The 22329-nt window shown below is 38.5% G+C and overlaps 3 protein-coding genes across 4 annotated transcripts; 2 read left to right on the forward strand and 1 right to left on the reverse strand.

Moving 5' to 3' along the window:
* The first annotated feature begins 1279 nt into the window (after positions 1 to 1279).
* LOC146487073 (uncharacterized) lies at positions 1280 to 4151 on the forward strand. Of its 2 annotated transcripts, none has more exons than XM_085091872.1 (3): positions 1280 to 1455; positions 2021 to 2354; positions 3175 to 4151. In XM_085091872.1, exons 1-3 carry the CDS (start codon positions 1439 to 1441, stop codon positions 4042 to 4044), a joined length of 1221 nt encoding a protein of 406 aa, XP_084947998.1. In that variant the 5' UTR covers positions 1280 to 1438; the 3' UTR covers positions 4045 to 4151. The 2 variants fall into 2 exon arrangements, with proteins under 2 accessions (XP_084947998.1, XP_084948005.1); XM_085091879.1 differs by having other exon boundaries at positions 2021 to 2348.
* LOC146487074 (uncharacterized) lies at positions 4051 to 16233 on the reverse strand. The gene is made up of 15 exons (XM_085091862.1): positions 16055 to 16233; positions 15854 to 15930; positions 15517 to 15589; positions 13706 to 13847; positions 12567 to 12704; positions 11935 to 12044; positions 10555 to 10650; positions 9623 to 9706; positions 8874 to 8929; positions 8689 to 8759; positions 7861 to 7966; positions 7338 to 7440; positions 6576 to 6655; positions 5983 to 6057; positions 4051 to 5477 (listed from the first exon to the last, which is right to left on the reverse strand). Exons 1-15 carry the CDS (start codon positions 16140 to 16142, stop codon positions 5394 to 5396), a joined length of 1383 nt encoding a protein of 460 aa, XP_084947988.1. The 5' UTR covers positions 16143 to 16233; the 3' UTR covers positions 4051 to 5393.
* An 82-nt stretch (positions 16234 to 16315) lies between these two features.
* Positions 16316 to 22118, forward strand: LOC146487075 (EARP-interacting protein homolog). Its single transcript, XM_085091961.1, has 10 exons — positions 16316 to 16380; positions 16661 to 16744; positions 16833 to 16909; positions 17545 to 17600; positions 17853 to 18018; positions 18339 to 18438; positions 19161 to 19297; positions 19903 to 20070; positions 20534 to 20689; positions 21296 to 22118. Exons 1-10 carry the CDS (start codon positions 16339 to 16341, stop codon positions 21468 to 21470), a joined length of 1161 nt encoding a protein of 386 aa, XP_084948087.1. The 5' UTR covers positions 16316 to 16338; the 3' UTR covers positions 21471 to 22118.
* Positions 22119 to 22329: the final 211 nt, after the last annotated feature.

Below are 22329 nucleotides of genomic sequence, written 5' to 3' on the forward strand. Positions count from 1 at the left end.
GCAAAAGAATAATATTTGCAATATTAAACTAGAAAATGGCCAGTATAAAACACTTTACTAAGAGATAGAAGGGGAAAAATGTTATCTCTCACATCTGCCCTAACAAAGGTGTTTTTAGGAAGGGAGGGGGAGTGAGAAAGGGGGGGGGAAGGGGGGGGGTTCGGTTATTAACCAATCCGATGGAAAAAATAACTTACCAATCTGGGGCAACTATTGACACAATTTATTTATACATGATAATTAAAATTAACATTGTTGGTGAGGTCATGGTATTACCATCCTGGGCTGTTGGCTAAAAAAGCTAATAAAATACACTAAACACGTACGTCTTTTTCAGTTACTGAAAGGAAGCAAACTACAAGTTTACGTCTAATAAAACGCTTACTTGGAATATAAATACAATTTACATGTAATATTAAATGATTGTTTAACTAAAAGAAGGTTAAAAATACTCTGACGAGTTAAAAGCACTTGCAAAAAGGTGGTCGGCTTATCGTTTATGGTAGCCCCTCAAAATCAATAGTGAGTATCTCAGTTGCGTTTTAAATCCTGCCCAATTTAACTAGACGGGTTTTTCCCCCGATGTTTTAAAGAGTTCTTCATGCTACAGCTCCTCAGCATCTTATGTAGTTCCTAATCATATTTGTTTCTTCTCAGTGTGGCCAATTTAGTGATTTCTGAACTCTTATTTTAGCTTAAAAATGTCACAGTATTAAACCGCTCACGTTGCACATGTACATGAAACACCCAATTCATCTGATGACGAATCCGATCCAAGAACTCGGGTTTTTTTTACAAATGTAATTCCATTTAACTGATGTCATTTCTGCGAACTGTGCTGTTACCCAGGCTGAGTTTTGGATTCTGAAATTACTCTGAAGTTAATCACTAAATGCAAACAAAACTAACATGTTAAACCTCTTTTTGAACTGTTTCCACATAAAAAATAAACAAAGCAAATGTTTTTTTTTTAACCCATGAACCACAGTTAAACTATAGGAAATAAGACCGTGATATAAGCGTCCACACAAACTCACGGTACTTATTTTTTTTAACGGGGTAAATATATGAAATCTCTCGGCACGAAAAATAGAAATCTGAAATTTCGAACATCAAGAATGTAATAAAAATTTGAAATTTAAATCAACACTCACCCCAACCCAAACAAAATTCTTTTGAATGAGGCGTTGTTTCTAAGGCTCTGGAAAATTTTTGCTGTTTTTATAGGTTGATAAAGTTCCATTTTTACACAACAAAAGAATAGATGTCACCTAGGTTAGCAAACAGAAATCGGATCAAGTTTACTGCTGACAGAAAATGAAGTGAATTTTGTCTTTCTTGGGAGGTTCGAAACAGGGTGTTGTACTCAAACCCACGATTTCTTGTCAGGCTTGACCGATCACCAGAGTTTGTTGTTCCCAAAGAAAGTTATAAAAGTATGGATTCACAACCGAGGTAGGACAAATTGTTTGAATTCTGAATCACTCGTTTCAGTTACGCTGCCGTCTGTGTGCCATTGGTCTGTCACCTTTTGACTAGCAAACCACACATCAGCGGTGCACAAACCTCTCGAAACCTCAGAAGAAACTTAATCTCAGCTCCGTTTACACTGATTAAAAGGCAGATCAGTTTTAGTCAGAACTGATGAAATCAATATGTGAGCTATCCAGTCAGAGTTCTTTGCAGAGCTATGAAATCATGATCAGTAACAAAACAATCGCCTATTCCCTTTTCCTTCCTAGCCCTCACTATTTAGCGGAAATCATAGCGTTCGCTCTGTTATAGAAAATTTAGCCTGCGATTAGGCGCTCTTACTGATCGTGGTTAGGAGACGTTTATGGTACATCAAAACAGTATTTTTGCCATCCTTGTTAGTGCGCATACATTCTGCGCATTACGGCATGGTCCAACAAACTCGGGTTTGCCTCCTGTTACAAAAATATTCTTGATTATGGGTAGTAATCGTCTCGTTTTTCTGTTAATGTCCTTAAAATTTAAAGCTTCTTTGTCACTTTTTAAGGGTTTTGTTGATCAGACTTCTGCTCATTTTAACGACTTGCACCACCCCAGTCAGGCTCCAGATTAGAACAGAAACCAATCGTTCATCTACAGTAAGCACCACAGAGGATCACGTGCTCAAGGGACACTGCATTCATAAACAGCGGAGTTACGATTTCCTATCATGTGCGCATTTGTGCTTGGCGCGACCAAACTGCGCGTCCTTTAACTACGAGAACATCAGAAATGGAATTTGCGAGTTAAACAGGGAAGTTTCAAACATAAACATGGCGGACAAAAATGCGCTCTCCAACCAGAGAGGTTACTTGTTTGGTCACTTTGTGAGCACTGTATACGTAAGTATTGCCTCACTGACTGTGATCTCTTCCCTGCGATATTTATCGATACTTTCGATCCTTTTTTTTTATATCTATATCGATATAGCGTCATTTATATACATGGCTTAAAACAGGTTTTTATTAGGATAAGTAAATTTTAACATTGTAATTAGCATACTATTTATATGATGTATTTTAGACTTAGATATTAACATTTTATACTTCTGTAATTTTTTTAGACCTGATGAATTTTTACCGTGAATAAAGATTACTTACTTACTTACTTATATTGTGACGTAATCACACAGTAGTTAAGAATGCGTATTTATAAGGCTAGTTATACAATACTCCGTTGAAGTAGAGTGTGAACAGGATATATATAAACAGAAAACTCTTTCACAACGAAATACTTTGTACAAGCCAAACGGTTAAATGCCTTGGATTACAAAAATTACACCTTAATTGTTTGAAAATACGATTTCGTGGAATACAGAGTAGAATAAACTCTGCGCTTGTTCGAAGTGTTCACGTGAGCAGTATCAAAAACTATCGAAATAACTGATATTTCTTCAGTATGGTTGAGAAAAAAACGGCGCAATCACAGAGGGTAGTCATTGAAATAAAACCACAGCAAACGCCAATTACTTCTAACATTCAAAGACAATTGAATTCTACTTTATCCTTAAATAAGATATTTATTTTTCTTATCCATCTGTTCCAATGCACTTTTGATCTGGGAGATATTTCACGTCAGCATCACGTTGCATTTTAATGACATTCACAGAGCAGTTTCATGATCGTTAGTATTGTGCAATTCTAAAGTTAATCCTTTTTTTAGATCTCTCCAGACCATGAATACGTTTTTACAACCCTGGGTGCCAGAGGAGAGAATGGACCGAACAGTACATCCGGGTACATAGGAACAACGCTGGAGGGTCAAGTCATTTTACAAAACGGAATCCAAATATGGACTGCTCCCGTGACAGGAAGCTACGTCATTGAAGCTTTAGGTGGTTCCGGTGCTAATGGCACGTTTCAGAGGAGCCCGCCCATTCCACCGACTCCTTGGAGGCTAGGTGGCTTAGGAGCAAGGATGAGAGGAACTTTCCAACTTGATCGAGGATTGAAACTTAAAATCCTAGTGGGTCAAGAGGGTGGCATACCTGACAGCTTCGGTAACATGCCAGGGGGAGGGGGTGGTGGAAGTTTTGTCACTCTTATAGATAACACTCCACTAATCATTGCTGGCGGGGGAGGGGGAGGAGGAACAGCTCGTGGTAATTTCACAGACGGAGACCCGGGTCAGGCGACAGAGAGTGGGAGCCGGTGTGGTGGAACCAGGGGTAGTGGGGGGCGGTCCTGTAATGCCGACACCGGGAACATCGATTCCACGTTACTTGAAGCAGGAGGGGCAGGAATTAGTGGGGATGGCGAAGGGAGCAGGGGACTTGCAACACCACCCCTGTCTTTTATAAATGGGGGAACCGGAGGGACATGTCCAACAGCTAGTGGAGGCTTCGGTGGGGGCTCGTTCGCCTTTATACTCGGCGGGGGAGGGGGAGGGTATTCGGGTGGGGGAGTAACCGGAACTCGAACGAAAGGTACCGCAGGGGGAGGGGGGTCATATAATATTGGTACAAACCAACAGAACATGGCAGGTGTCAATAAAGGCGACGGCAAAGTTGTAATAACTTTGTCGAAGACTTAAATCTCGGTGTAACCTGTGCATGTGGGTAGATTTAGGATCGCCTTATGAACACTAAAAAAAAGCATATAGCAAAATTGGTGGTGGCTAATTTTGAAAAACAAAACAAACAAACTAAAAAAAGTCAACCAAGACAGTTTCCTGAGCACTAGCTATAATGGAAAGTTTTCACTCCTTATTATAATCTAAGGCAAACAAGATCTGCTCTGAACAGTTTTGAGTGGTCAGTAGCCTAGTTGTCAAGTCAAACACTTTCTAGAAATAATGAAGTACGGATAAATAACAAAAAAGATACAGCCTTGCCACATTCATTTTATTTAAAAATGGGGAAATCTAAGAGGGGCACGAGAGGGAAGGGGGGGGGGGGGGGCAGGCTCAATTTTGAAGGCTGGAATTCGGATTACGAAAAGAGGAAACAGTTTAAAAAACAGCCGCTTAATCTGAATGGTCCAACCGTCCTTATTTAAAGTCGTAGTAATTGTCGGTTTGATCGATTTGTCGGCCGGGCGATGTAAACTTTGATTGGCGAAGCGGTTTCTTTGAGCCTGTTCGTCCGACGGGATGATTTTCATTTCACTAATCGGCTGTAAATCGGGCCCTTAATACACGTACGATTCATGCTGTTATACCTAAGTAGCGCGATTGTCAATTAAAGAAACAAGACAATATTTTGAGTACCTTGTTTTCTTTATTCGTACAGATTTGAAATAGACTAGTCACTCTACAGTGACGTCATTCCCATCTTTTTTTAATTCTTTAGATTACGTCTAAAAAGCCTTTTTTTACTTCTTCTGGTAATAATTTAAAAGGTTAAAAAATTCATTCTAATATTTTGCGTGTTCTCTTACACACGAAGACATTATTGTTGTTGTTGGTGGTGGTGGTGTTTTGTTTTTGTAGCAATAAACAGATTCTTGAAGTCATCCTCAGTTAAGATGTATACATCCTAATTATTGAGAATGATGTATTATTCAGTGATGACACAGGCAAACTCGAAAAAGAAATTCCGAGTGCTCCTATCAGGAGTCGAACGTAAGACCTTCCGATTACTAGTTTGGATGCTCTACCACTAAGCTACAGGAGACTCATGGAAGCTAAGGCCATTAAACTAGGTTCATGGGGCAAACATCCTGCATACTGCTAGGATTGGAATGCCAATGAGTGGCGTATGGCAATGAAAGGATATGTGATTAATATATATATTTTTATTGTTTCTGAACAATAGCCTATTGTTGTAATGACAATAGACTATTGTTAATTTTGAGCAATACCTCGGATACATCTTAACTTTAATAAGACGGCCTCGACAATCTGTCCCCTGTTCAATACTGTGATTGGGTACATTAAACCTTCTACACAAAGAAATTGACGATTGCTTCGCACTTCTCTTGCTTGCCAGATATAAGCTTTGGCTCTCCATGTTCCATAATGTAAGCCTAAAACAAAACAAGGATAAGATGTTCTCAGTGTTTCTAATAAAATACAGATGCATGGTAATATTTTGGAACCGAGCTGAAGGCAATTCTCCTTCAACTTGTATGTCAAGCATCTCGAGATACTCGGGTTTCCTATGCGTGGTGCCAACTAATACAGGGATGTTTTTGCGCGGTTTATAGCTATGCGGAGAAAGCAGAACTTAGCAAGTGCTCTTGGTATTGAAAAAGAAACTGGAAGTAACCATGCATTTTTCAGAGATAATAAAGCTTCAATTTGATAAATAATGCCATACATTGCTTTGTAGTTTAGTACTTTTTAGAATTATTGTTTCTTAATTATCTCCAAAAAAATGTGTGGTTACCCCCAATTTTCTTTTTGGATTCCAATAGCCCTTACCAAAATCTTCTTTTCCCGCATAGCAATAAGCTACGCAAAAATACCTCTGTATTAGTAGGCACCGTCCTTAAGGATTTTTTTTTCAATACCAAGGTATGCTTTACATACCTCAAGTTCTTCTAAAGAAGTCGTTCCTTTCTCCACTTTCGCTCCAATTCCTTTATCAAAACTACTGTAACGCTCCTGAAATAATAGAAAAGCAGATACTGTTAAGAATACTGGAATATTAAAAGTTTCTTCGCTTTTTGTAAGAGCAGCAACGGGTGATCAAAGATTAGAAAGATTTACATTTAGAGCCACACAGCTCTGAGCAAGAAAAATACTGGGTTAATGAATAGCCTCTCACGCTGTCGTTTTTTAGGGTAGAATACGACTACCCGATAAACGACTCCGTGGGAGGCTAGTTTAAAACAAGCTGTGTACCTGTTCGAAAGACATAACCCGTCTCAGAAATTCGGATCACATTGTGAAGAAAAACTATAGCGTTTTCTTTAGCGAAAGATCACCAAGAGGGGTCCTTTTGAGATCACCTAAACCGTAGCAACGCTGAAAAACTATCCCTGTTGTTTTCGGAGGAGCAAATAAGTCGTTAAAAGACAAAAAAAGCAACGCTGAAAAACTATCCCTGTTGTTTTCGGAGGAGCAAACTGAATAAGTCGTTAAAAGGACAAAAAAGCGTGCAAACAAGAGCATAAACTTACTTCAACTAAGGCATCTAAAGTTCCGTCTTCAATGAGCTTGGCTGCATTTTTGAGTCCGCGAGCAAAAGAGTCCATTGCACCTAAAAAAGATCAGGGGACCGGGGTATAATTAAGCACGTGGTGTAAGTAAAGTCTGGTGATACCGCCCTGTATCAATACTAGGGTACTACCATACAAGCAACGTGTGAATATCGCAAGACATGAAATTTGAAGGGAAATTTGAAGCGATTTCTTTGCCTCATAAAATGTCACAAAAAGTATCAACTGCCTGCCTAAATGTTAGATGTTAGAACTTCGCAAAAATATATTGCAGTACACAGAAAATGTCAAATAAATATCACTAGCCAATTGCCAATTCCAGCTCTCTACTCACCAGAAGCGCCAAACTTATATCCTACGTAGCCAGACAATATCAACCTTTCTGTTTTCTGAGTCGGAAAAACTAGATCTCGCAAACGTCCCAAATTCTTTCATTTTTCATACGGAAAAAAAACTTTCTTTTCGCTTTTCTTATTAATTTACTCTTATTTGCTACGTCAGTTAAATGTTTTCTATTTATTTGCTACTCATTGAACTTTCTTTTATTTTATTTTGTAATTTTTCTTTTTGAGGGCCCTACTGTACACCACTTTGCGTGAGGTCGGCTTCCTCAACTGATAAAGATTAACGTTGTTGTTGTTCTTGTCAAAACACCTACCACAGTTTAATAATAAACCTTTGTTGCTCCGTGGAGCGTTTTAAAAGCAAACGTGACAAGCTTACCGATGTGAGCTATAAACATGTCTTCCAGATCTGTGGATTCACGGCGAATTTTGCAGTCAAAGTTTAGTCCACCAGGCGCCAGGCCACCTTGTTCAATAATGGCCTACAATGGAGTAAAAAACTGGTGATGAGTAATATCACAGCCAAGAAAGACGCATCTGGTTGGTAAAGCTCTCATATGCAGGCACTCAAGAAAGTGTCTAGCCACACATTAATGCCAGAAACTTTAACCTTATCCTTTCATAAGGGGACGCTTCTCCTTACTAGACAACTCTCAGTCATGACACTCAGTCATTTTCACCAGGGACGTTTGACCTCCAATACGCAGATACCCCTCAAAAGTGGACATTTAAAAATGGTACCAAAAGGGTCCATTTATAGGAGGTTCCACTGTTCAGCTTCTCTGGCGTTATATAAGCAAATTACTTCAACTAATCATGAACTTCTAATACTTGTGGTGCTGTAATGCCCCCTTGCCATCTCAGCTCCTTTAACAGACATCTCTTGGCTTGGAGGTACCAACCTTCATGACAAGTGTGCAGTTTTTGATGTCCATGGGGAACTGGTCTGTGTCCCACCCGAGGTCAGGTGAACCAGTGTTGGAATCAATTGAACCAAGAAAGCCAAACCTGTTTGTAGCAATGGAAAACAAACATCTCCTCTATGAGGGTGACAAACACTAACTGCTCTTAAAGGGGAAGTATCAGGAGAATTCGATGTCATTTCAAAACCCAAAAAGGTTTGTCTGTCAACAGAAACAAAAATATAATTGTCTAGTTTTGTTATAAATGTTTCCCCCAGTGCAACAACACTGACGATTAGTGCCTTTGGCCAGAGACAGGACAGAATAGGTCGGAATGGATTTAAACTTGAAAAATGTTAGGTTAACGTTTTTCAAGTTTTCGCATTTTTGTTTCCAAAATGTGCTAGAACAGATAATGAGTTGATCCTTTCAGCTTGCTGTTGTGTAACGTTGTAAAAATGAACCAGAAATGACTGTCTACAAAGGTGTTCATCAACTTCAAGAAAATCTGCTTACCAGAGGAAATGCTAAATTTTTCCCATGCCCAGACTTCTTGCAAAAAAGGCACTATGTATTAATACATGTTCTTTTAGTTTAATTATTCTCTAATTATTTAATAATTATTCATTATTCACAGCCCTTTAAAATGTTTTGTAGTGCTTAAGCTTAGTAGGCCAAAAAAAAAAAAAAAAAAAAAAAAAAACAGGTCGGAGTAGTAAGCGGAACCGTTAAACTTAGAGTGAACAAATCATTGTCTGCAGGCAGTAAAATCACTGGTTCTGGAACATTTTGAGATGCCTCTATTAGTGTCAAATTGATGAAACTTACTTGGAAGCCATGATAACATCATGTTCGTAGGCATGTCCAGCCAGAGTGGTGTGATTAGGCTCAATGTTAAGCTGTGAAATAAACACTAATATCAGACTAAAAACTGGTAATTTAATTAGGACCTGGGATCACACTGCAACAGAAAACTCAGGATGTGGAGTATACACTATCGCCAGCAAACTGACCTTAAAATCATCCTCCAGTCCATACGTCTTAAGAAAGGCAATCACAGTCTGAGCATCTAAATATACGTGAAAACACATTGCGGCAGTTAAAACTGGCAGGAGGACATGGGGGATGAAAAGAGAGAAAGAGGAAAAAGAAGTGTGACAACAAGAATGGTCAGGAATAGGATGAAAGAAAATGAAACAAATTGGAAATAGAGCAGGACAGAAAGACAACACATATGAGATGCTTGTAGGATGTGGCTTAAAGTGACATCTCTACAAAGTAAGAATACTACAAAGACAGCTTGTCAGTCTTAAGCTTGTCAGCTTAAGACTGACAAGCTGTCTTTCTTTAACACATTTTTCCCTGCTAGAGAACCTGTTCATAGTCGCTAGGTTAACAATTAATTTCCTTACAAGTTTTCTTTGAGCACTGCCTTCAGAATGTCTATCAAAACTAGCCAAGGTATTGGTGCTTAACAAGGCTTGAAAGTATTGCCAGTGGCGCATAAAAATGCTTTCTTGTTTATTTAATTACCATATTGAAATTGGTAAAAAGGGGCTTAAAACTGATCTAAAAAACTTAAAAAGTTTCCCAAATTTTCAAACTGTATCTCTGGTTCTTCTTCGGGGGACAAGAAGAAGAACCAGATATACAGTTTGAAAATTTGTGAAACTTTTTATTAAGTTTTTTAGATCATTTTTAAGCCCCTTTTTACCAATTTTAATCATGAACAGTGATCACCAAAAGAGCATCTTATTTTTACCATAGTCATATTGATGTTTAGTTGGTTCTTTTGGTTTGGGTTCAATCAGCAACTGGCCAGTAAATCCTATCTTCTTCTTGTAGTCTGAAAATGAATAATTGACAATATAATACCAGTTAAATATAACTTGATTTAAAGTTTTGAATGAGCGTGTCCAGTTATTGGCACAAATATGCTGCCATTGACTTGATGTTGCTAAAAGATACAAAGATTTAACAGTCAAGTGGAGGATTAACAATGGAGGATCCTCAGTAAAACTGTTTTCAGTAAAGAAAACAACTTCTTGGTATTTTCATTGCGCAAAAGTAGATTAAAAAAGCCTCGTACAGCAGCTATAAGTTCCACATAAACTGGGACATAGTGCTGTTTATTTTAAACTCAATGGGAATGTTATAGTGTGTAGTGAACCTACTAGCCTGCACCCCAGACAGAATCAACCGCTGGTAAATACCGCCTGCTAATTAGCACCCAAATCCTGGGATTTGGGCGCTAATCCACAGACGGTATTTATCAGCGATTGATTCCACATAGTGCATGCTGGTTTTGGGAACACAAAATTCATGGAGTATTCAAGCATTAAAAACTGAGTTTTCAAGGAGACTATTCAAAGCAAGTTTACTTTATCTTGCACTATGTTTCAAAATGTTTTCATTGGTCAATAGCAACTTTAAAAGAGCTCCCCCGGATATAATCTGCCCCCAATTTTGAAATCTGTGCTCAATCCCTGTTAAATACTTTGATACAACCATACATTATTTCCCATCCAAACAAAAATTCAAGGAGTTTAATTCATTATTTTCAAGCACTTTCAGCAAAAATTCTTCTTTTCAAGGGCGTTTAAAGTGCCCTTGAAATCTAAAATTAAATCCCAGGGCTTTTCAAGGAGTAGCAGGAACCCTGATTCCATCTGCGGCACGTGGCTATGAACCTACCTACAACCATCTGGAAGAAGCTCCCCATATGATCAAGTTCTCTTCTGACATCTGTGTTCAGTAAAGTGTGGTAGCCTTCGCGTCCACCCCAGAAAACTGTAAAATACATTTAACAATAAGAAGTGTAATCATGATAATTAGTACAAAGTTATAAAATAATAATATTAGCATCATTTACACATAAAATAATTAAGACTTGATTTTTGCTGCTTTCTAATAAATATGGTTGTCTCTTCCTCTCAGAGGAGTTTAGACGATGGTTCAGTTCACCTGACACAACTGGAAATCAAGCTCATATACACGTATACCGGTAATAAGAGTTAAATATTGTTCATGACAAAAATTTGCTAAGAAGACAGAGTAAGGATTAGGGCAAACCACTCATTTTACACGTAATTTTCTATTTGACAAAAAATTTTATTGTAAGTAATTAACTAAATTTTTTCTAGTGTGGCTGGTATATGTTGTGATTCAAAATTTTTTTTATTTCAAAAATTTTCAAACCAGTTTGATTTTTTATTTCCTTTTGTCTTGGATTATGGTAATGAATACTGCACAAAGGAAAACAAGAATTAAACTGGTTTAAAAAAAAATTAAACCAAAAAAAGTAATAAAAATAAATAAATATAAAATAAAATAATCCACAACATACACTCGAGTGCAAAAACATTGGCACCTAAAAAGCATAAACCATGAACGATGAGACCCAATGGGTTTGTCGAAAGCGTTTAAACAATAACCTCATTTCCATAATCAATAATTACCATTCTCATTCTTTGCAATAAAAAATACAGTGCTGACTTAATTCTTCCAAATATGAATAATTTTCTACCAAATATTGCTTAAGCTCATTGCCTGTTTTGAACTTACGCAAATCGCGAATTGTATAATTATATATCACTCAAATTGGCCGTTGTTGACCAACTTGGACACTTAATGGAAAGCTTGGACAGTTTCCATCGTTCACCACGTGCAGCTAATTTTGGTCATCAACTGTCGCACGAGAATAGAATATTATGCAAATAAATTTAGTACACTCATACCCATAAAACGGTTGGGTCTCATCGTTCACGGTTTAGGTGTCAACGTTTTTGCAATCGAGTGTATACATTATGTTCAGTGGAAACTCCATTAAAATTAACATTTATTTATCAGCGATTGGCCATAAAAATGTGTTGAATCTAAGGGGGGATTTAAGAGTCTTTAACAGTGAACTGGGTCACTGTATTAATGGGTGGTCATTGGGGTGGGGGAGGTGGTTTCACTACAGAACAATGTGGAATATTATTGTCAGCTGCTCCAGCAAAAAGAAAAAAACAAACTGTCAAAGAGAGCAAAAGAGAACAAGAATTGAAAAAAAAATTGAACAAACAAATGTACCAAAGTTTTCTGCTCCAAGTTTTTTAGCAATCTCCAGTCCTTTCTTCACTTGTGCTGCAGCATGAGCAAATGCATGAGCGTCAGGGTTTGATGCTGCTCCATTCATGTACCTGTTGATATGTACAGTCCATCATTAATAAAAAAATCATTTGTCTTTAAGGTTTTTGAATGCAATCCTAATTGTGTGTTAGTTGTTGGTGTTTCAGGACCCCCCACCCCTCCCCCGCCTGCCAGATTGTTCTGTTTTTTTTTTTTTGTAAGTGCAGAGTCATGCATTCAGTTTTCACCATTCACTTTTCACCAGTATGTCTGATATCAGTCTCAAAATTCCCCTATATTTGACCTGATGTTTTAGAAACAACCTTGTTAAGCAATTTTTCCCCTGAAAAAAAAGTTCTCAACTACTTAATTTTTGATCAAGATTTTTGACAAACAATACCATGAGTTTCAGATGAGCAGCCCGTCATGTTTAGCCTAGGATACTTGTGGGTTGCAGTACATTTATTTTAATGCAGTAAGGTAAGCATAATTTGAATGATTATGTATAAACAAGTTTTTCATGAATTGTGTTCATTTCAAAGTTAATTTTAAGTTCATTGTATTTCCAAAGTAATATAATATTACATAATTACCTTGGGTTGGCAAAAAGGTTACATGTCGCCCAGAGCAGCTTGACACCAGTCTTTTCCTGCAGCTCAAGGGCGAGGTCAGTTAACTCATCAAGATTGGCATTTGTTTCTTTCAAGTTATCTCCTTCAGGGGCAATGTCTCTAAGAATGCCAGGTGTGCATAAAAAATAAGAATTAACTTTCCTTTCATTTCTACTAATTATTATTAGTATAAATCTACTAGCGTTCTATCACGAATGCTGTTCTCTGATTGGCTTAATGCTACTCGCTATCTATTCTGTGATAGATAGTGAGTAGCGATTTTCAGCAAAATGGTGGCCACTTCATTGCATTTTCAAAGTGTCTGCTATGAGGATATAGATAATTTACTTGTTTAGTTTTGCACAGCTAGTAGATTTATACTAAAACAATTATTAGATTATTCGCTCTCGATTTCTATTGCCTGATAGCTGATTCGAGCTGCGCCCTCATCAGCCATCACACAATAGAAATCACTTTTTTTTGTAAATCATCAGGTCACCAAATAAAACTTCCCCTGAACATGTATGACTTTCAAGGTAACCCTGAAACTATGGTTATAACAAGCAACTTCAAAAGCTTTTTCTTTTTTGTGAGCTCTGATGATTGACCTCATCTTGATCCAAAAAAGATATTAAAGAGATGGAATGATTTCATACTTTAAAAAAATGGTACCAAAACAGGATTTTCCCCCATCCCCACACCATCACTTTTATATGGGAATACCTCTTCTGGTTACCTGTTGAACATCCCAATGATGTTTATTTACGGCCAAATTTTATAGATAGAAGAAATAAGTACGTAAATTATGATCATCCAGATGAGTGTAGTCCTGATAAGGACTGTTTGTGGTGACTTTGACTAATGTTTCGACAACCTGAGCGGAAGTCATTTTGACTCTGAAGATGACTTCTGCTTAGGTTGTCGAAACGTCAGTCAAATTCATCACAAACAGTCCTTATCAGGACTACATGTTCACTCACCTCAGTGGATGATCATGATTTATGTACTTATGACATGACTCCTGGGTTCAAACCATTTACAGATAGAAGACAACTTGACATGTTGGTGATTGATTTTTTAGCAGATTCTACAGACACAGTAAAATCCTATCCTACAGTTACCTGTCATGGAAGGTGTAATATTTCACGCCAAGTTTCTCAAAAAATTCAAAAGCTGCTCGCAGTCTCCTTTTTGCATTTTCTAAGCTGTTGCTGCCATCATCCCAGTGTCTTGAAATTGTAGGAAAACCAAAAGGATCAGCACCTGTGAAAAGATGAAATTGACGTTGACAGGTTTCCTGCAAAAAGGGGGTAAAGCACTTATTTTTTTTGGCTTAAGGTTAGAAAACATCTCATACTTGCCCAGTTTTAGCATGTACTGTAGATTCTGTGTGTTAAATGTGGATCCATACTTGTTTTTTGCCTAATGGCTCAATTTCGAAGTGTTTGATAGCATGATACCATCACTACATTAAAGCAGAGACAACATTCCTAGTAAACTAACCATTGGTACAAAAAGATTCAATTCCTCCTAGGGTCTAGTGCACAAAATCTGCAGTACCAGTTACAGATGGGCAAGTTTGGAATGTTTTTTTCTGACTTTTTGGCCAAGAAAAGCTACATAAATAATATACACTCTTTTTGTATAAGGGTGAGGGCTCGGGTAGAGGTAGAGTTGCATAATGGCTTTTCATAGACAACATGCCTGTTAATTTCTCTGACATGAAGTAACCAGGGGTGTTTGTACTTGATCTTGGATCCATCGGTTTGATGTTAATCCATGCTGTGGACTGTATCACTAATTAAAGCCACAGCTACACGAGCGATTTTTTCAAATTTTGTCGCGTCGCCAGCACGAGAGGGTGGCTACCAGAGTGACAAATTCTAGGGAGTTTGGCGACAAATTGAAAGCTGAGAGAATCGCATACTTCAAGACACCTGGGACGAGTTGCATAAAACTTAACGGTGGGCATAAATGCTATCGTCAGATGTTAAAATACTGAATGTGACAGGGATGAATGTCTGGCATTAGCAGTTACGCCAAACGTTACATTTTATACAACTCACCCCTGGAAACTATAGACAAAAAATGGCGAGTGGCCCTTTGGACAAGGATTTTGTTTTATCCACTCTTCTTGACAATAATGGCAGAAGAAGAAAAGAAAAGGTCAACGTGGGTCCGTCCATGGCTCACAAGGAGATAGGAACGGGGATTTTACCATCAACTTCTGACAGAAATTTCATTGGCTAAATACTCTTTAGTCGCATCACAAGCGTGGGCAGAATGTTGCAGGGTGGCTACACAGGCGACTCTCTCTGTGATTTTGTTGCGAAAATTTCAATTCTGGTAACTTTTTTCTTGCGATTTTTTCACCTGTTGTGTCACCAGTTCAGGGGTGGCTACACTTGCGATTTTCATCTTGTGCTGGCGACGCGACAAAATTTGAAAAAATCGCATCACCTGCACAAGCAAAAAATCGCTTGTGTAGACCCGGCTTAATCCTAGCAACTTGTTAGGTCTTGGAGACAAAGGAGACAGTGCCTTTTAAATTGAAGCACGCAACTGGACAAAATATGACCTTAACATAAAGCCTGGGGGTTACCCCAGTTGCTGACTTTTTCTCATCTCTGTGCCACCTTCAATAATAATCCTTCTGTATTAACCTTGTTTCCAGGCCCTATGGGAGATGAAAAACCCTTGGAAACGATACTGTTGATGCACGACTGGTCTGCCTAGATTATTAACAACCACTATCTGTGGGCCACTCCATTGCAACTAAAAATAATTATTTATTTTAAACGAATAAAGTGAAGTTGAAGTTGGACCTCGGATCCTATGCTATTCCAAAACGTATGCAGTTTGATACCTTTTTCAGAACAAGACTAAAAATCGTTTTGTCTTTCTCAGGCCAATATGAAGTATGCCCACGTACCTGTGCCTCGAAATGTGTGCCAGAAACAAACAGAAAATCGACACCAGTCCTCCATCGTCTTCCCCATAACCACCTGTTGATATATGATAACTTTAAAGGAACTTCTTTCGCTTAATAAATTTAATATGGATTTTTAGTACAAAATTTCTCAATTCTACTAAACTTTTCTGTAATAATCTAGTTCTACGATCTAAATTTAAAATAAGTCATTTCATTTTCACGAACGGAAATGAAGATTTAAGTAAATACTTTTAAATATGACTCAGTAATTTGATAAGGGAGCGCTAGCTGATGGGGACCGATAAAGTGAAGCATCTAAGCAGCCAGTTCTACTTACCTCGTTAGCATCATAGTGCTTGAAGCATAGATTATCACCCGCTCCTGCATCAGGATTGTACTCAATTTTATTTATTCCTACGAGAAAAGAAGCGAGCATCCAAGATTCAGACAAATTAATACCACACCCTGTATGAGCATTCAACGCTGGGATATCGGCCCAGAACAAACTTCACGCGTACGAGCTAAAAAATTCCTCCACCTGGAAAAAATTCCCCTTCGCTGTCTGCTGCTGCACCATTACTGCGCGATCGTCTTGCTTTTTTACTCGGCGGTGCAAAGGAAGACATGGTGGAAAAGAAAGAGGTGACTAGCTACTGTAGGAGATGGATTCTCTCCAAAAATATCACGGGACAGCTTGCGTGTCTTGAATAAACACGGTATGGGGGTGCAGCATTTTGTGACAGGCGTTCTGTCCTTCAGCATGAGTGGAGACTGGAATTGACATGGGACCGCGGACTGCAGCGGTATCCGCCAGAAAACAAAATGGAGGACGATTCCCCAGTTATTTATGGCTTAGAGTTAAATGTAAGTTGTGAGTTATTCTGCGTCTGATTTTTGACATAAGAAAAGGGATATCATTTACAGAAGGTTTATTTTTAGTTGGGAAAGGGAAAAGGAGAAATATGACTTTTGGAAGAAAAGGCGAGCAAAAATCAAATGTTATATTTATGTCTTGATTGCTTGATGACATCGATGGTAAAAACTTAAAAAAACGATATGATATATATGAGTTCAGTGACAAGGAGAAGGGTAAAAAGACATTTTTCACTTTCTATACTTACCTCTGCGCTTATTTGATCTGTAGGCTCGAGCACTTGTTCCTCAGCACGCAGAAACTGATGTGATCAGGTTTATTGTTGGTACACAGTCTCTAAAATTTGATAACCAGGTGAGGAGGCCAAGGACATGATAAATTTCAGAAATTAAGTTCTCTTTCCTACCAGTTGCGCATCATTATGCGTTTTTGCAAATTTCAGATACATCTGATAGACTTTGACGATGAAAGCAATGTGATAAATAAAAATGTGTTCATGCATTCAGCAGGAGAAATATGGTAAGTCTAGAATAATATTTTAACGTTTACATTGCTCCTAATAAAGTACAGTGAGTCCAACCTCCAAAAAAGGACTCTAGCTAGTCTTACAAAGTCTGGATTTATTTTCAAATCTCACAGAAAGTCTGAAGTTTAGCCAGTGAATGTTCCGTAATTTCAGAAAAAATGCGCTGATAAATTGGAACCTTTTAGATCCCCCCACCCTCACACTGGATATATCCTGTTGACCATGTACCTTGCCCAAGGGGTGGGAAATGTGATCGAGGTGGGGAATTTAAACCAGATATTCTTTTGGTTTAGCAGCATTTGCGATCGGATTTTTCGTAGTTTTTGGGAGTTGAGGAATTTTTCAAGGACAGGATTTCACCATTGCAACCAAAATAGTTTTATCACTGTCTTCAAAGCACGAACAGTGATTGCAGTGATTGGCTGAAGCCGAAAATTTGTCCTCATGGAGAGGCCTTGGGGAACTTAAGGGTAGGGTATTTGTCATGAATGGCTTTTTGGTAATAGGAGGCAGCAATTTGAACAAGCCAATCTTAAAAAGTTTGAATGCTGAGTGGAGATGGCCCGGAGGGGGATGCTGAAGTTTTGAATTGATAGGCATATAAGAAGCAATGTAATTGATTCATTAGGTCCATGAATACAAGCCCAACTGACAAAAACATCTTGGCAACATGTTACAACAAAGGTGAGAACCAAGGACTGCTTAATTCTTTGTATTCTATCTTGTCTTGTAAAAAATCTGTGGTTTCAATCAAGGATGGATTCCTCTCAACTCAGCCTTGTCTTTATGCTTCTATTTGTTTATTTGTTTAGAAACTTCCATTCTGATAAAAATACAATATCAACCAATATGCAGAAAAAGAGCCAGTAAAGCAGGATGAAGGGCTTTGCAGACTCAACGTTTGCGTTAATCTTTCTTCTTGAATCCTTAATACAGTTTCTGACTCCAAGGCTGAAATCCAAGGGGCTCTTTGGAGAATTCCGCCAGTAGATGATAACGAGCCCCCCAGTCTGGACTCCCCAGGCATCTCCCCAGGGAGCGGGCATTCTCGATCACTGCAGCTGATTTGCACATTTGACAATAAGCAGGAAAATATGAGAAGGTTGGTGTGCTTCATTAGAAGTTTGGATGTAACAATAAGTGATGGGGCCCTAAATAATGTGGGATGGGGGATAAAACAGATTTTATAGGCTGGATATGAAATGAAAATAACACTGCAAAAATTGGGATATCTTATCTTTTTTTAAGTATTAAAATCAATGTTGGGATGTTGGGAGTAGTATTTAATATCTAATGGCAAAATTATGACCCAATCAACCGTTACCATACATGTTATAACTAAGTAAGTGTGCAATTGAAGATGACACTGGGTTGTGAAATGACACTGCTTTTATACAGGACACTTTTTATCTTTTTTGCCAGTGTGTTGTGGAATCCTTCTGGGAATGGGAATCAAGTTGTAACTGTATGTGAACAGCATCTGGAGTTATGGGACCTTGATAGAAGTGCCTCAACAGCAGAGGTGTGTTGTCAGGAAATAAAGCAAAATATTCAGAAACAAGTTAAAATAACGGCCAATAACATTTTTTTTTTCTAAAAACAAAATTATTAATTTTGAATCTTTAAATGTTATAAAAATTGCTAAATTCATTTAAAATAGCTTTCACATGAATGGTTGAACTTTAGGATTTCATCCACAGACTCAAAAGTTGCAACCACCTCATACAGCATAACAACACCACCAAAAACTTGTACTACTCCGTACTTTCATATGAATGGTCACACTTTAGGATTTCATCAATGAACTCAAAAGTAAGAACCACCTTGTACAGTATGATAAACTGCACCACAGGAAAGCACTGCTCAGTAGCTTTCATTTGAATGGTCACACTTTAGGATTTCATCAATGAACTCAAAAGTAAGAACCACCTTGTACAGCATAATAAACAGCACCACAGGAAAGTACTGCTCAGTAGCTTTCATTTGAATGGTCACACTTTAGGATTCCATCCACAGACTCAAAAGTTAGAATCATGTGCACTTGTACTTCAAGAAGCAAGGACAAGAGCCAACATTTGCAACCTATGATGCCAAGTCTAGGATCTGAGCCCAGTCCTTGTTGTTTGGAGGGGAGTGCTCTGACTGACTCACCACTGTGCCATTTCATGTCCCCTGTTGGATTGAAGAGTTGCTGTGTATCCATGGTAACAGACTGAAAAGTCCTTAAACTGTTTTACCACACAGTCCATTGACTCAGCTCGACTAGAGGGCAAAGGTCAACCCAAGTTCACTGCAGGTCGATGGAACACTCATCACAGTGGTTCCCAGATTGCCACAGCCAATGATACAACAATCAAAGGATGGGACGTCAGGACCATGAGGTCAGTGAATTAACCTTTTTTTATCAGACTCCTAAGTCAACCTTGTTGCGCACTAATATCTAGGACCTTCTTGAAAACCACAGTATTTGTGATAGAGGCTTCCTTGTTAAAGATTGTCATTGTCAACCTAAGACAGCATGAAGCTAAATGGAGAATAAAATTAATAATATTGGTATAGTGCCTTTGATGAAGTCTAGTCCATAAAATGTTAGCTACCTCCATGTTTTCGGCAATAGGCTGCCAGTACCTCACTAGTATTGAGTAACGCGTTGTTGAGAAATATTGCTGCATTGTTCATTAACACTGTAAGCCCCTGAAGAGGGGTGTACCTCTTTCTACACCCCCCTTCCCTCCTCAACAGGCATCACTTTGAGTCATTCTGGTAACAAAACATCTCTATTTTGACCATTTTGGACTACAGTTTTGGTATTTCAGTCTCAAAAAGATTTTAGAAGTTTGAGCATCATTTGTTTGAAGAGTTATGATATCGTAGTAGTAGGCAGAGCGTTGTCTTGTAAGACGATACTTGTTGCGCCCGTGATGATGTAGTGTGCCTGTGGGGAATTTGACAGACTGTTGAGTGTAAGGTTTTGTCCTATTGGTAGGTCTGTGTATACTATAGAGAATGCACACAACCAACTAGTGAGAGATCTAGACTTTAACCCAAACAAGCAGTACATGCTGGTAAGCTGTGGTGATGATTGCAAGGTACGATTCTGGGACACAAGAAACACCAACAGCTCTCTAATGGTGTTACAAGATCATTCACACTGGTAAGTCCATCATACGGTCCTGTTCTTAAAGGACCCTAGTCAGCCTCCGCCATTTTTGATGCCATCGAAATTATTGTTATTGCATGGTGAAGCGAAATCTTATTGCTTTACTGTAAGTTGTGTTCCTGAAAGTATGTTTCATTATCTTTAGTAGTTTCACAGTGATTTCATTCACTTCGACATGCTCCGAATTAAATATAATTGCCAAACTCTCGCATATAAACAAAAACAAAGGTGTGGCTGACTAGGGCCCTTTAAATGTTCTGTCTAAATTTTCACAATTTTTTTTACCATTGATCATCTTTTTACGTAGTTGAAGTCTGATCAGCTTGTGCCAAACATGGGAGTGCATCAGAGTCAAACTAAAACCCTTTGTGCACCTCTCATTAAATTAATGCTCTGACAAACTGAACTTTCATTTACAGATGTAAAAGTTAGACCCAACTTATGTTTTTGATTTCAGGGTGTGGAGTGTGCGATACAATCATTTTCATGACCAGCTCCTTTTGTCATCAAGCAGCGACAGTCGAGTGATTCTCAACAACATTGTTTCTTTGTCATCTGAGCCGTTTGGTCATCTGGATGAGGAAGATGAAGACGAAGGAGGACAAGACAAGGGGTCAGTTATCAACGTAAAAATATTCTTCTTCTTTCTCGTGTAAATTCTCATCATATATTTCAGTAGGGGAAGTGTCTTGTAGATTTGGTGTCATTTCAGAAGCCCCAAAACGTTCTTGTTTTAACAGAAACTTAAAAATAATGGTCCAATTTTATTGTAAATTTCCACTTTCCACTCCAGTGTACGAAAACTGTTGATGAGTAATCTCTAACCATAGATGGACTGGGTCAGAATGGGTTAGACTAACTTTTTCAAGTTCTGGCATTTTCATCTCCAAAATGCACAACAACAGATGATGGATTGTTCCTTCAAGAATTCGTTTGATTTCTTTTTCCTGGTCTTCTAGAGGAATTTTCCCTAGAAACTGGAAATGCAAGAAAAACGTGGCCTTATCCCACGGACCGCTATTTGATGCAAAAAAAATAAACTTGTTCCTGTCTTTTTTAGGCCAAACTCTGTACATCACAAGGAGCATCTAATCAATGGCTAAGACACTAGCAAAATGCGACAAAAAAAAAAATAAAAATGAAATGAAAGGCATTGTGGTTATTGTGTATACCCTCAAATATTAAAACCTCTTTCTTTTTCCCTTGCTTTTGTTTCAAGGTCCCTCGAGCCCACCAAAGACGGAGTCATAGCAACGTTTGACGAGCACGAGGACAGTGTGTATGCTGTAGAGTGGTCTACCGCTGATCCCTGGGTGTTTGCGTCGCTGTCATATGATGGACGCTTGGTTATAAACAGAGTACCTAGAGCGGAAAAGTACAAGATCCTTCTATAGACACATGCAAAGTAAAATGAACGAAGGCAGCATAGATGATAACGGGGAGGAGAAAACCATTCAAGTTACAGCCAGTGGGGAAAACCCAGTAAAGAAGAGGGGGAAAGAAAAGTTATTAACTAAAGCTGGCTGAATGATTTAGTCATAACCCCGCCCCCCTCAACCCCTTCCCCTCAGGCCATCATCGTGGAGAGACTGTGTGGAGTAAGCTTCTAATCAGGATGCTCTGCCTGGCTATGTAATTGAGCTTCTTGTAAACCAATTGGAATTGAAGCCAAAAACCAATAGTGCCTCGTTCGCACGTTTTTCCCGCGCCTGGCGCCGGTTTACGTATTTGCTTCGAGTCCTGATTGGTTCATTGCTCTGTTTACGTTTGTTACGATTGGTTGGGGAGATTGACATATTCTTTGGCAGGTTTGGGTTTTACGAGACAACAAGAATAATTCGAAATTCGTGTCTGGAAATTCTATTGCGAAAAATTGTATAAAGTAGAAAGCGGAGAGAAACAACACAAAGAAACTGAGTGCCATCAAAGGCAGAGGACTGTGAGTAGACTAGAACGGTAGTCCAGATCCCTGGAAAGAAGTTAGCTTGTCATTGAAAACGTTTAATAAATGAATATGAGTTAACTGGTAAATTACAAGGTAATATGACTAGAACACTCATTGCTGCGCAGTTGCCGTCATGACTTTGCTGGAAAAAAGCAGGGGAACTCGAAGTTCCCAACTTTAACCCAAACTGAAAGCCGTTTCTGCGAACTTAAGCTTTTAGCGATAAGTATCCACCGAGCAACAGCTTTGCCGGTGTAGACTTCGTTGGCTTCACGCTCGCAAACTTGTGTAGTGCAACATCACTTCCG

Source organism: Pavona decussata, unplaced genomic scaffold (assembly GCF_977016875.1).
Source record: "Pavona decussata unplaced genomic scaffold, jaPavDecu1.1 SCAFFOLD_19, whole genome shotgun sequence".
In the NCBI taxonomy this organism is placed as follows: domain Eukaryota; kingdom Metazoa; phylum Cnidaria; class Anthozoa; order Scleractinia; family Agariciidae; genus Pavona; species Pavona decussata.